This window comes from Podarcis erhardii (assembly GCF_964252035.2).
Source record: "Podarcis erhardii genome assembly, chromosome: 2".
Taxonomy (NCBI): Eukaryota; Metazoa; Chordata; class Lepidosauria; order Squamata; family Lacertidae; genus Podarcis; species Podarcis erhardii.
Genome location: NC_138498.1, coordinates 78,256,149 through 78,268,268, shown reverse-complemented (window position 1 = coordinate 78,268,268; position 12,120 = coordinate 78,256,149). Strand labels below are relative to the sequence as shown.

The 12,120-nt window shown below is 38.5% G+C and overlaps 1 protein-coding gene across 18 annotated transcripts in view; it reads right to left on the bottom strand.

Annotated features, from left to right (window-relative positions):
- ATP2B2 (ATPase plasma membrane Ca2+ transporting 2) overlaps positions 1-12,120 on the bottom strand; it is a 368,365-nt gene that overhangs the window by 4,170 nt on the left and 352,075 nt on the right. For 3 of the 18 annotated variants that reach the window (XM_081847759.1, XM_081847764.1, XM_081847765.1), the window contains one exon: positions 7,723-7,894. The exons of 13 other annotated variants lie outside the window; for them this stretch is intronic. In XM_081847759.1, coding sequence (XP_081703885.1) covers positions 7,723-7,894 — 172 coding nt within the window. Of the gene's footprint in view, positions 1-3,250; positions 3,307-7,722; positions 7,895-12,120 lie in introns of all 18 variants that reach the window. 2 more of the 18 variants (XM_081847761.1, XM_081847766.1) reach the window with 2 other exon arrangements.

Here is a 12,120-nt window from a genome sequence, read left to right as displayed (position 1 = left end):
CCAAAAGCACACACGCACATACACACGCACACACACACAAAGCCAAGCAGACAAAATACTTAGGCAAAAACATGCTATACCGGAAAAAGTCACAGTAATCACATAAACACAGCTAATTGGCACACAACAACTACACTTGGAAGCCTGGATAATGTGAACATGTAATTGTTGATACAACTTTTATTTTTTCTTCATGCATATGTGAGGTAAACACTCGAGTATAGACCCACTGTTCTAGCCATTTGTTTTTAAAATAACTTATTAATAAACAATTAAGACTAGAAAATTATATAGTGATTATTGGGTTTCATATAATTGAATTACAAAAGTCCGATTCCTTCATTTTCTGTGTCTCACTTATGAACATCATTCATAAAGTTAAGTGCATAAGGTGGTACATTTTTATGCCTCATCTGCAGTACTTGATGTCCATTTAGTTATGTCAAGATATTTTCTTGCCTTTCCATCACTAAGCCATAAGAACATGGGAAAGCCAGGTACTTAATTGAAGTAATGTTTGGATGGCCCACCAATTAATTATGCCTGCACTGAGCTGCAGGAGCAGCAGGATGCATTGCTGAGTCAGCAAAGGACAAATAGTTCTCCTTGACCAGAAACAGGAGAGCATTCTAGATTCCTTCCAGAAGTGGCTTGCCTGGTGGGCTCTTGCCAAAGCAGAGGCTTCTACTATGTTATTAGTGAGAAAAGACAGGATTTCTTGAAGGAAAGAATTAGCAAGGAAAAAACAGAATGGCAAGTATGTGAATTGTTGGGAAATGTATTATGACTATAAATGAATTCTAGAGTTGTTGAGCTTTTTATTTTTCTCCTAATTATGAGTGAGGTATTAATGCTAGTCTGAATGAGGCACTAATGGCAAATGCATTGAGCAAGGGATGCTCACCTGAAAATGGGTGAAGAATTTTAAATCTCTGGGGCCTTTTAGAAATGTTTGAGTGTTTTATTTGTTTTCTGACATTTGTACCCCACCGTTCTTACATCATGAAAAAACAATCTGGCATACACAAACCACCTTAGCTTTTGCAAAGCGGTAGTCTCATGTACCTTCTGACTACACATTACACATATCCAACATGGAGCATGCTTGGTTCTGAACCACGATTTATCTACTTTTATTATTCTTTGTGCTGGAGGTCTTGTGTCTTTAAATTGCATTTTATCATTCTACACTGTAAGCTGTCAGTGTCATAGAGGGGAATTATATTACTATAGTAAATAAATAATGTGTGCCAGTTATGGTCCACAACAGATGGAAATGCTCAATTGACAATACTGTGAGATCTTGCCCACCATTGTTGCTGCTGCTTCAAGAGCACCACTGAATACCCCAGGTAGGGAGGCTTCAGCAGCAGGAGGGCAGTGGAAGGGGGGGGGGGATTACCTTTCCCTTTTGCCTCAGATGGCAAAATGAGATGCACAACCCCTGTGGATAGGAGGCTGATTTCCAGCTCTGACTAGTTCACCAGCTCAGCCATTCCAGGATAGTGATAGTAAGACAACAGTGATTCACTCTCTGGAACCTTCCCATTTAGAATCTTACATTATGGACTGTGACATGATATTCTGATATTTTATCTTTGCATGTGTCACCTACCTGGGGGTTTGCAACAAGGAGCTGGGTATACAATTTAAAAATAAATAAAAATACAGGATTGGGCCAAGCATATGTATATATCTTGCATATATAGTGTTTTATAACTGGAGAGCCACTGTGAGTCAGGGTAGACAATACTGAACTAACTGGAGCAAGGGGTGGCAACCTAAGGCCCATGGGCCACAAGTGGCCCACAGGGGTCGTTTAAATGGACCATGAGCCGCCTCCAAACTGAGCTGCCCACTTGGTGAGTCCCCGTACACTGTGCTAAACCAGCACAGCGTGGCGCAGGGACTCGTTTTGTGGCTCCAGAAATCGCGACGACACACTGAAAATCGTGTCTGCGCAGACGCCGGAAATCACATCTGTGCATACACAGATGCTGGAAATCACGAGCATGTGTGTTCATACCCACTCGCAATCCGGCCCATGGAGGGAATCTCTGCTGGTGTGAACCGGCCCAGGCAAGGTAAAGCTTGCCGACCCCTGAACTAGAGCAATCACATGACTTTGTTATAAGACTATTTCGTATGTAGCCATTTACCAAAGCAGTCCTTCTCCTCAGAAGTAATATGCACTGTCTAAATATGCACTATGATCAACAATCTCTTCAAGTAGAAGATACTTATAGGCATCAGCATGAACCTAGCCTGTTTCCGAATAATTTGGGATTCTGACCTGAGAACTTTTAAAAGAAGGACACATTAGGAAAAATATTTTATGTGCTAGTGCCATACTTCTAAACTCCTTTGTGAGCTGGGTGGGATGGGGGTGGGGAGGTTTAGTGAATCTGCAGGAGTCCTTCTAAGGAAGGGTAACTCACAAAATTCTGTTGCATTCTGTTGATCATTGGCCATGCTGGCTGGGGCTTATGGTAGTTGGAAACTAACAATATCTGGAGGGTCACTTTATAATTAGGGTCTCCTGAAGTTATATTAAAAGGAAGAAAATGCTATTTAGTTTAATTAGATCACTAAACTAAGAGTTGTGAGGATTAAAGATGTAGCCTTTTGGGCTATTTCCTTATATAGGCAGGTTTTAATGACCCTCATATAAGATTGTATGTGTGCTTGCTTTCCATGTACATGTGGGGACATACCAGAAATAGATATCAACTACATGGCGATCATGTAATGGACAGTGTTCATGAAACGGACAATGTCAAGAGATGATAAACGATGATGTACAGCTCTCTTTTCTCACAGGAATGGAGACAACAGGAAAAAATGGACTGCTGTTAACACGGGATTACGGGTGGGGTTAAGGACAACACTTCAGGACATTTTGACATGGCTTTTAAGTTTCCACTTCTTTCTTCTCTGCTGCTGTAATAAAAAGTGCTTCAATTTTGCCCCACACTGAAAGTGAGACATAGATATTTGCATCCAGCAAAGAAAAGATAAATACAATTTTTAGATACTGCAGATTTTTACCTCCACTGAAGAACAAAACACCACCCTGATAGAATATCACTCCTAAGTACAATGCCATTTAAATATGCAGGACCAGTTTTCAGATGTACTACAGTAGGTAGCATATGAGCTTATACTCGAATGTTTACCTGGCTTCATATAAGCCAAGTATCTTGAGTTTGGTTCACATTCATTGTCAGGCTCAAGGTTAAAGACTCACAACCTCTTTTTATTTCACTCTCTCCTGCTGAACCCTTTTGTCCAGTGATCTCTAGCCCTCTGGGAAAACAAACACATTTAATATTCAGAAAGTAGAGAGTTGGGCTCTACAAAAGCAAATATTGCAATTTTATTGAAAGGACAGTAAGGCGGTTAGTTTATAAATGTAAACATGAAGACCGTTTTGCCAAGAGATGCCAACTCTTAGGTTTAACTGCTTCTATTTTTAGTTAAGGATGTGGTTGTGCAAAGGCAAGTCTTATGTTGACTTAACTGTAGTCAGACTTCCCTTCATTTTGAAATACGTTCAGAGCACTGAAAATATTCAGGGCCATTTCACCCTCAATGGCACATCAGCAAGAGGACTTTGAGAGTACAGTAATGTACATGGGGTGTTTTCATGAACTGGCATCACTGTGCAGGTGCTGTGTTTAAAGCTATAGCAACATTTTCAAGCCAATACACCACAGCAATGGCATGAGCATTATATGGAAGTAGTAGTTCAGACAAGTGCCATTTGTATAGAAAAATAATCCTCCTACTCTCAACATATTTCAAAAAGAATGAAAAAACAATGCAGAATACATAAGCATTGTTTGCTAGCAACTTCATAGGAAGCAATGAATTGTACATTACTTAGTTATCGGATGGGGTCCATTCACAGACTCACTAACCCAGTGCTTTTTTTTTTTTTACATGCAGTGGGGATCCTAAGATGTTGCACACTCACACCCACAGAATGTGGCATTGCTTGGTGTGGTAAAGGACCCCTGGACAGTTAAGTCTAGTCAAAATCAGCTATGGGGTGTGGCGCTCAACTCCGCTTTCAGGCTAAGGGAGCTGGCGTTTATCCGCAGACAGCTTTCTGGGTCATGTGGCCAGCATGTCTAAACCGCTTCTGGCATAATGGGACACTGTGACAGAAGCCAGAACACACGGTTTGTGTAAATGTACATCAATAGCATCTATGCTCAATTCTTAAACCCCTTTCCTCCCTCCTAAAAGAAAAAAAGTGGGGGAGGAAAATGATACTGGGATGAGAGATACAAATTGTGGAGGGTCTGTGGGTCAGTGTCCCATAATGTTATCATCTTCTTTTTAATGCTAGAAGACCTAACAAGAGAAATAAAAGCTCTCTCCTTTTTCTCCATGGCTGAAGATTGTTTTTAAAACAAAAATAAAAAATAAAAAACCCTGCATCTTAGCTAATGGAGTTCAAAATTAGCAGTATATTTGAAGCCGATCCAACCTCAAAAAGCAACATCATTGCAATGTTCAGTTTATAGTATCACACATCGGTATGGCTTTGCACAACCAACAACCTAACCAAAATATTTTACAGGAATGTGACTCCAAATGTAATTTTGAAAATGTAGCATTATAATATATATAGTGATACCTCTTAGCTAAAATTTTAAAACTAAAGCAGCAGCACGTTATCTTTTAATAAGTTAGAACAGAAGGATAAAGGAGATTAAATGACAGGTAGAAGAAAAATGTGCAATTTTTACATGCTCCGAGGCTGCAAGTAGAGTTAGCTTCCAATGCCAGCTACAGCAGGAGTATCAATTGCAATGGCATTAGCATGGAAGGATGGCATATGCAGTTCTTTGGGTTTCATATCCTATATACTGGTTCCTGCCTGCTTTTTAAAGTTACTGGAACATATGCCCAGCTAGTTGCATAGAAAGTTTTGCTGATATTCAACTACAGCAGCCCACTTGCATGACAGACTTCTAGTCACACAAACGGGACTTATCCTTTCTCTCTTTCTTGCCAGAGAGTTGCAGACCCCACCTCCCCAGAGGAGAATGGGGCTGGGGCTGCAGAAAAGCAGAGAAAGGAAAAGTGAAGCTGCACATGGTGGTGTGAATTTGGGTCTTGCCCAATATTTTTTAGTGCAATCTGGTTTAAAAAAAGTCAAAGGCTCTAACATGCATGCATAACTATTTCATTTTTGCTTCAAAACTCTTTATAAATGTTTAAGTGGTTTAAACAGCCTTTTAAAAATGTAGTTAAATGCAATTGCAGAAAAATAGTAACCATAGGATAACAACTTTCATGTGACTATGCATGGAAATTTTATACTTGTTCAGCTACCACAGATAATGTGAAAGCAATAGCTGGCAAGGAAAGCAATCCTATTGTAACTCGAGTAGTTTTGTTAAAGGAACATATTTACCAAATTAATATTATCAGTGGTTGCCCACTTGTGGCAACTCTCCCTAAAGGCAACTCTCCTTCCTATACAGAGGGTGTGCCTCTGTATAGGAAAGTCTTTTAATGCACAATGTTTTCTTATGCTTTTATATATGTTTGAAGTCACCCAGAATGACTGGGGCAACCCAGTCAGATAGGCGGGGTACAAATGATAAAATTATTATTATCTTTCTATATATTTTAGGTGCCAGGCAAATACTTTTCTCTTTACCTGTTCTTTTGGCTTAATTTGAAATGTGGCATTGTGGCTTCCTTTAGTGGGGTGAGAACTGTAAGTTCTGCCTGTGTAGCTGTGTTTTTAGGTTTTTAATTGCTTTTAATGTATGTTGCTGAAAGTCTCTGACAGGATAAAGGTAGGTCATAAATATATAATAAAATAATAATAACAGATTTAAATAAAATAATAATAATAATGCTGTAATGGGTTTGAAGTGTTTAATTTGTGTTTATGTGTAAAGCCTGTATCAGACCTTGAAAATGTGACCAAGATCCATGTGTATTGGATTGTGTGTGTGAACCCACTTCTGACACCAGTGTTACATGCCACCCCAATCTCTGCTGAGCGGTAGCAAGATTCCAGGGCCCCCTGGGGGGTGACTCAGGACCGTGTTTCCGTTGGGAGTTCAGACACAGCAGAGGCTGTTGTGTTTTAAGATATATGGTTTATTTTACACATATATACAACATTTAGCCTTCAATGGAGGGGTGCACAGCAGCAGCACTTCAAAATGCCACCTTAGCCTTACGGCAGAATCACCAGCCTCCTTTTTGATCTGCAGGCTATCTTGGTCTCCAGGGCACATGCAAGCATAGTTCCTTGTCTGCTTCCTTGTACTATCTTTTTAATGGTTTATGTTTTATTGTGTTTTTAATATTTTGCTGGGAGCCGCCCAGAATATAAATAATGAAATTATATTATTATTATTATTATTATTATTATTATTATTTCTACTAATTTATTTGCCACCTTACTCATTCACATTCTAATGGCTAGAACTTTTGATGCGCTGAAGTACTAATGGTTAATTCTCCCAGGCTCACCTAACAAAGGAGTTTGTTTGACTTCATCAACACTAGTTGATTGACTAGGATTAAAGGCTGGTATAAATTTAGGATGTTTACCTAGGTTAATTAACTCTTCAAATGCTAATTGCTGGTGCTCAGAAATAGGTCCACGCACACATCTTTCAATACACATGAATCTTGATTACATTCTCAAGGTCTGATAGAAAGTCTTTACACATACTGTCTTATAACACATCCCAGTTATAACAAACAAGTTCTAATTAAATCCTAATATTTACTAAACCTAAACATTTAGCATCCATTATGTTACTCTTCATTGATGGAATACATTTAGGGATGGTGCACACATAGGAAATTCTTTACATCTTAATTTGGTTGTTGATTGTTTATACTTTTTTTTTTTACAGGGTATAACGTTTGCTATTTATTTGAATAGGATTGTATCCAAAGATGGAAGCCTCTTTGATCTAACAATAGCTTTCATCCTCAGAAAGGAGAATTAAGTGTTCACCCTCCTCCCTGAAGTTCCCATCACCCATAAAATTTTTCCCAGGGAGTTTGGGGAACTTTGGAACAGTGTCGTCGTTTGAGGGGGGGTGTTGCAAGGCCGGGTGGCAAAAATAGTCTCCTTCCCTGTTCCACTGATAAGAGCCTCCACTGGACCAAAGAGTCTTCCGTCAGTGGAGGCACAACACTGGATACAACCGGAAGTATACTAGGCATTCAGTAGTGAACTGCATAGATAACAGTATTGAAGAAATGGGCGTGATAATAGATTTAATAGAACAATTTACTATCTCAGAGCATGTGTGAGAAGAATCCTGCTTTATGTGTTTTCAAATGTTGTCCTACTACATAAAATCTAGTCCAATATTTTATAAAGCGAAGCAGCCTTGGAAAGCTGAGGCAACAGGAGATGTAGTTTAAAATCTAAGAAGAAATGTGAACATGTGAACTGTTCAGAGGAGATTTATCATATAGAGATATTTTCATAAAAGAAGAAATTGGTATTCATTCCATAGGAGGTAGCTTTATAGAGGCACACCCTATTTCTGAAAATGGAGACCTGTAAGGAAGAGTGCCACTGTGGTGTGCCAATATTTCAACTATATGACTTATTCTGGAATATAAGAGGTGGGAAAGGGACATAATCTTGAATGGCCCAGTCTTGAATGACTGCTAGATAAGTTGGCATCTCTGTAATCAGATGCATTAAGAATACACACTCACGCCCAGCCGCCGCAGCAGTTGTGCTGGTAGGAGAGGAAAGAGCATTGGATAACGAAACGTGGCTAGGGCTAGAAATATTGGTTACATCCTGGTTCTGGCTTGTGACGGAGGATTGTCTCCTGAGAGCCCCCTGAAAGGAAGTGCCACTCTTGAAAGTATTGACTACTTCGATCTGTAATGGAGGAAAGAATGAGACAAGTTGCTTGACGAACGGACAGAGCTTTGCAACCCACAGGAACAATATTTTCTAGTCAAGTTCAGCTGCTCATACAAATAGTGCTTCCATTTTCAAGGTCAGAATAAAACAAGCCCCTTTTAAAATTTAGAATAGACAGGCAGGTTCTGTACAGAACAATGTTAGGCAGCACAACTGACAGTTTGCCAACTCATTTCAAGGAAGTTAGAAGAAAAACTGTTATTTATACATTTGTGTTACTATTGGGCTTTAATAATAAATTAATTTCTGACGTTACTATGGAGTTCATCTACAGATAGTCATTACCCTTGTATCTACCAGTATTACCATCTAGATTTTCTTCAAAAAGTAGGACAGGGAAGAAATTCAGACACATCCAATCTCATTTAAAAAATAAATTCTACCTATGCATGTCTATTCAGAGAAAAGCACCATTCAGTTCAATTGAGCTTAGTCCCTGATAAGTGTGTATAGGATTGTAGCCTGAAATAATAGTACTGAATAATAAATGCCATATGAACCACTTTTCTGACCATTTTGGATTCATAATAGTCAAAAGGTAAACCTAGGACTTCATATGTACTTGAACCACATTAAAATTACCTCATTCTTTTTTCATCATTCACCAACAATGATTCTGATTATGAAAGTTGCACAGTGAAATAGCTTTCCATTTACAAATAATTTACTAATTCATTGTATTGGGTACACCTGTACATTTTGGAGCCAAGTAGAAGATTCAAATTGCATCCACCCAGGTTGAAAATATCATTTTTTACCCAGGATCTTTCTTCTGAGGCACCTGCCACACAGGACCTAATGGCAGGGCAGAGTATGAACCAGGAAGTCTCTTGTTTTCATATCACCTCTGCCCTGAACACACTGGGTACTTTACTCAAGCTATTCCTTCTCAGCCTCGATTGCTCCATGGAGGATAACACTGACTTACCTGAAAGGTCTGTTGTAAAGATTACAACCAGATAAATAACACATTAAGCACTTTGAACATTTGAAAGTGCTATACAAATGTTAGGTGGTATTATACTGCTACACATTATGTTGCTAGGAAAACAAATATGGATATTAGATGTATTAGATATGAAAGCAAAGCTCGACAGGCTAAGTTAGGCTTCAAGAGTTCATAATGCAAACCTTGCCAAAAAAAGTAATAATCCTTGACATACTCTTCTGTTTAAATTAAAATACGGTACTTAGGGATGCTATTACACAATTATATTGAAGAGGCTGCAGGGGCGGAGAGGAAATCCACTCCCTGCAGAAGACCCCTGGGTCAAGAAACAGGCTCCTCACCACAAGCAATTTTTGCCCCACAACCTTTAAACAGGCTATGCAGGGGATCTGCTGACTACTGAAAATGATCCTCTTACTCCAAGCCCACCCCACAATAGCTTTTTCCTCCTGGGAGGCCAGTTTAACCTCAACATCTTCTCACAGTCTGGAGAGAGCTGTCCTGGCTGTATGAAGCGGTCATTTGACAGCCAGAGATCTGGGATTCTAAGACCCATTCAAATTCAGAATGTACTGAAAACAAGCAGAATCATTTCCTGATTTTAGGGGAAATGGCTTAGCTTATTTCTGAATCATTACAACACAAGCCATGGGTAGGTCACCCATCTCTAGCTGATGAATTTCTTCTAATAAATATTCTGTCACAGACATTTTGGCAAATATACAATTACACACACACACACTTGTGATTGCCATTAAGGGTTATGGTAGTGAAGTGGAGATTCCACTCTGCCTACTGCAAAAACATCTGTAATATAACGGAAAGCACAATACTGGTGTTTTTAGACTAGGTGTTACATCAGAACACCTTAGGATGAATATGTTTACATACGTCTCAGTAAGACACAAATGGATCACAAAATACTGATCAAGGTATCACATAGATACCTAGTATTAGTATGAATGCCACATTTGATGAGGCTGAAACATCTTTCTTTTGCACACCTGTTCAAAGCTATGTTTCTTCATCTTTGGGCTCATAGGAAATGTTAGGCTCATGGGATCAGGGCAAACAGAGCCTTGCTTTCAGAAGACTGTGCAGAGCTGTCTTTGCTCCAATCATCTTCATGAACATTCAAGGTATGATGTTCACCTATGTGAGCACCTTACTTGGGACATTTGTGATCGTCACTAAGAAGCAGTTAGGGAGATCCACATGTAGCAGAATGCATCTTTGTGTGCATTACTTGCTGGAACAAAAACCACATTCGTTTAATGTGCATTAAAATGCACATAAGAACATCAAAGCTATCTACTAAAACTGGATTCCTCCTCATCCACATTCTGGAGCAACATAAATAAGTTTTAAAGCACAAGTAGAGTGGGGATGGAATTTATGTACTGTGTCTGGACACGGATATGTCCTTTAAGGCATGCCCAGTACAAACTTCTATTCTTTCAACAGTAAATATCCATTCCCACGCCACAAACCTACTGCTTTATCCTAATCTTCTTTAAAATCTCCCTTCCATTTCAAAAGAACTTTGCCATTCAGCATTTAAGTTTCTGTTCAAGAAACATAAGTCAAAGCTCCTTTGGACATGTAGCTATGTGAATTCATCCCAATATTTACTTATTAATAGGGCAGGTTGATCTGGCACATGGTTCTGGAGAAGCCATGCTGTATTTCATTTGGTAGACCATCATGAACTGTTATATCCTGGGCATAACAATTCTATCTGGTCAAGGAAGGGACAACTGAAAGTGAATGAACCACAAATCCAAAGCCTTGATGGAGTCATACAGCAAGCATACAGCACTGCTTAAAATTTTATAAATTGCATGTTTTGAGTCTTTGAAAGTCACTTTGAGACCCAGATCAGGTGAAAAGTGGAGTATGTATATTTAAAATAAGTAAATAATGAAAAATTGGAGGATTCCCTGTAATATGCCTCGTCTTCCCTGACACTTTGAATCCTGAAATGGTCTTCTCTTGGACACCAGGAACCCTGAGAAATGTAGCTAGTAATCTACAATGGCTTAGTCTTTAATACGGATGCCTGGTGTCCTGAACTAATGCCATTAGCGTGGAGCTACCTTGGGATGTGAAGGTATTAAATATTGTTAATTGACCTATTGATTGATAAGATTTAGGCTTACTTTTTGATGTGTTATCTTGGAGTAATAGTGTATCTTTTATTATGTGCTAGAGTTTCTTTGTACCATTATGGTATTAGACTGTTTTCTGTGAACTGCTTTGAGCACAAATGTATTTTTGGAAAATGCAGTATATATACAAACTTACTATAGCTTTGGACCCAGATTCTTCACTACCTAACAGGCCACAGTGTCTCTTTGGCAAATTTGCCAAAGGCTCATAAATTGCTGAACAGCATTCAATAAGAATCTATTTTGACTACAATAAATTGCATTCTTAATATTAAGGGTACTTACTGACTTGACTAAATTAATCCTTTTAAGTAGAATTGAATATAAATTCTGGCTTGAAATATTCTAATGCAATCTGAAGCACACTGCAACAGGGACAATTCAGCAAGCTTTCTAGAGTCCCTGTTAAGAGACTATCATGTATGTGCCATTGTGGAAATCTAGTCAATCAATTTTACATGCTCTTCAATCATATTATAAAAGAGATCTGTACTAAGTCTAAAAAACAAACCAAAACAAATTTCAAGTAAATATGGAAAGATCAGTATTTACTGTCCATAACAGCACTAAGATTTCACACATGTATTTGTACCTAAACATCCCAACTTGCTGAATAATTAGTGGAAAACCTCTGTTAGAAAGCCAAACAATGGGTATTCTGAAGGCAGAACAAGTTTAACGTTTGCCTTCTGTGTGAAAGCAGTAGAGATAATATAAAAAGGTATCACCTGTTCTGTGTTGAAGAAGAAAGAACTGAAGTCAAACTAGGAAACATTTTAAAGGAAACTGGATATTATATTCATTTATATTATAATAGTAACCTGGATGAGTAGAATTTTGCTAAAAGCCCTTGTACCTCTTCAAAAGAGAAAACTTAATTTCCCCCTCCCCTTCAGCTATTGCACTAAATTCTTAAAATGCCATTCAAGACTACTTTGGTGATGAAAGTTGCAGTTTATTACTCTAATATGGCAACTTGATAAATCAATCTTGCCAAATAGGCAAGAAAATTGAGTAATATGAAGTTTTTCCCCTCCTGTCTCCTAGTTTGTGCCTTAAAATTA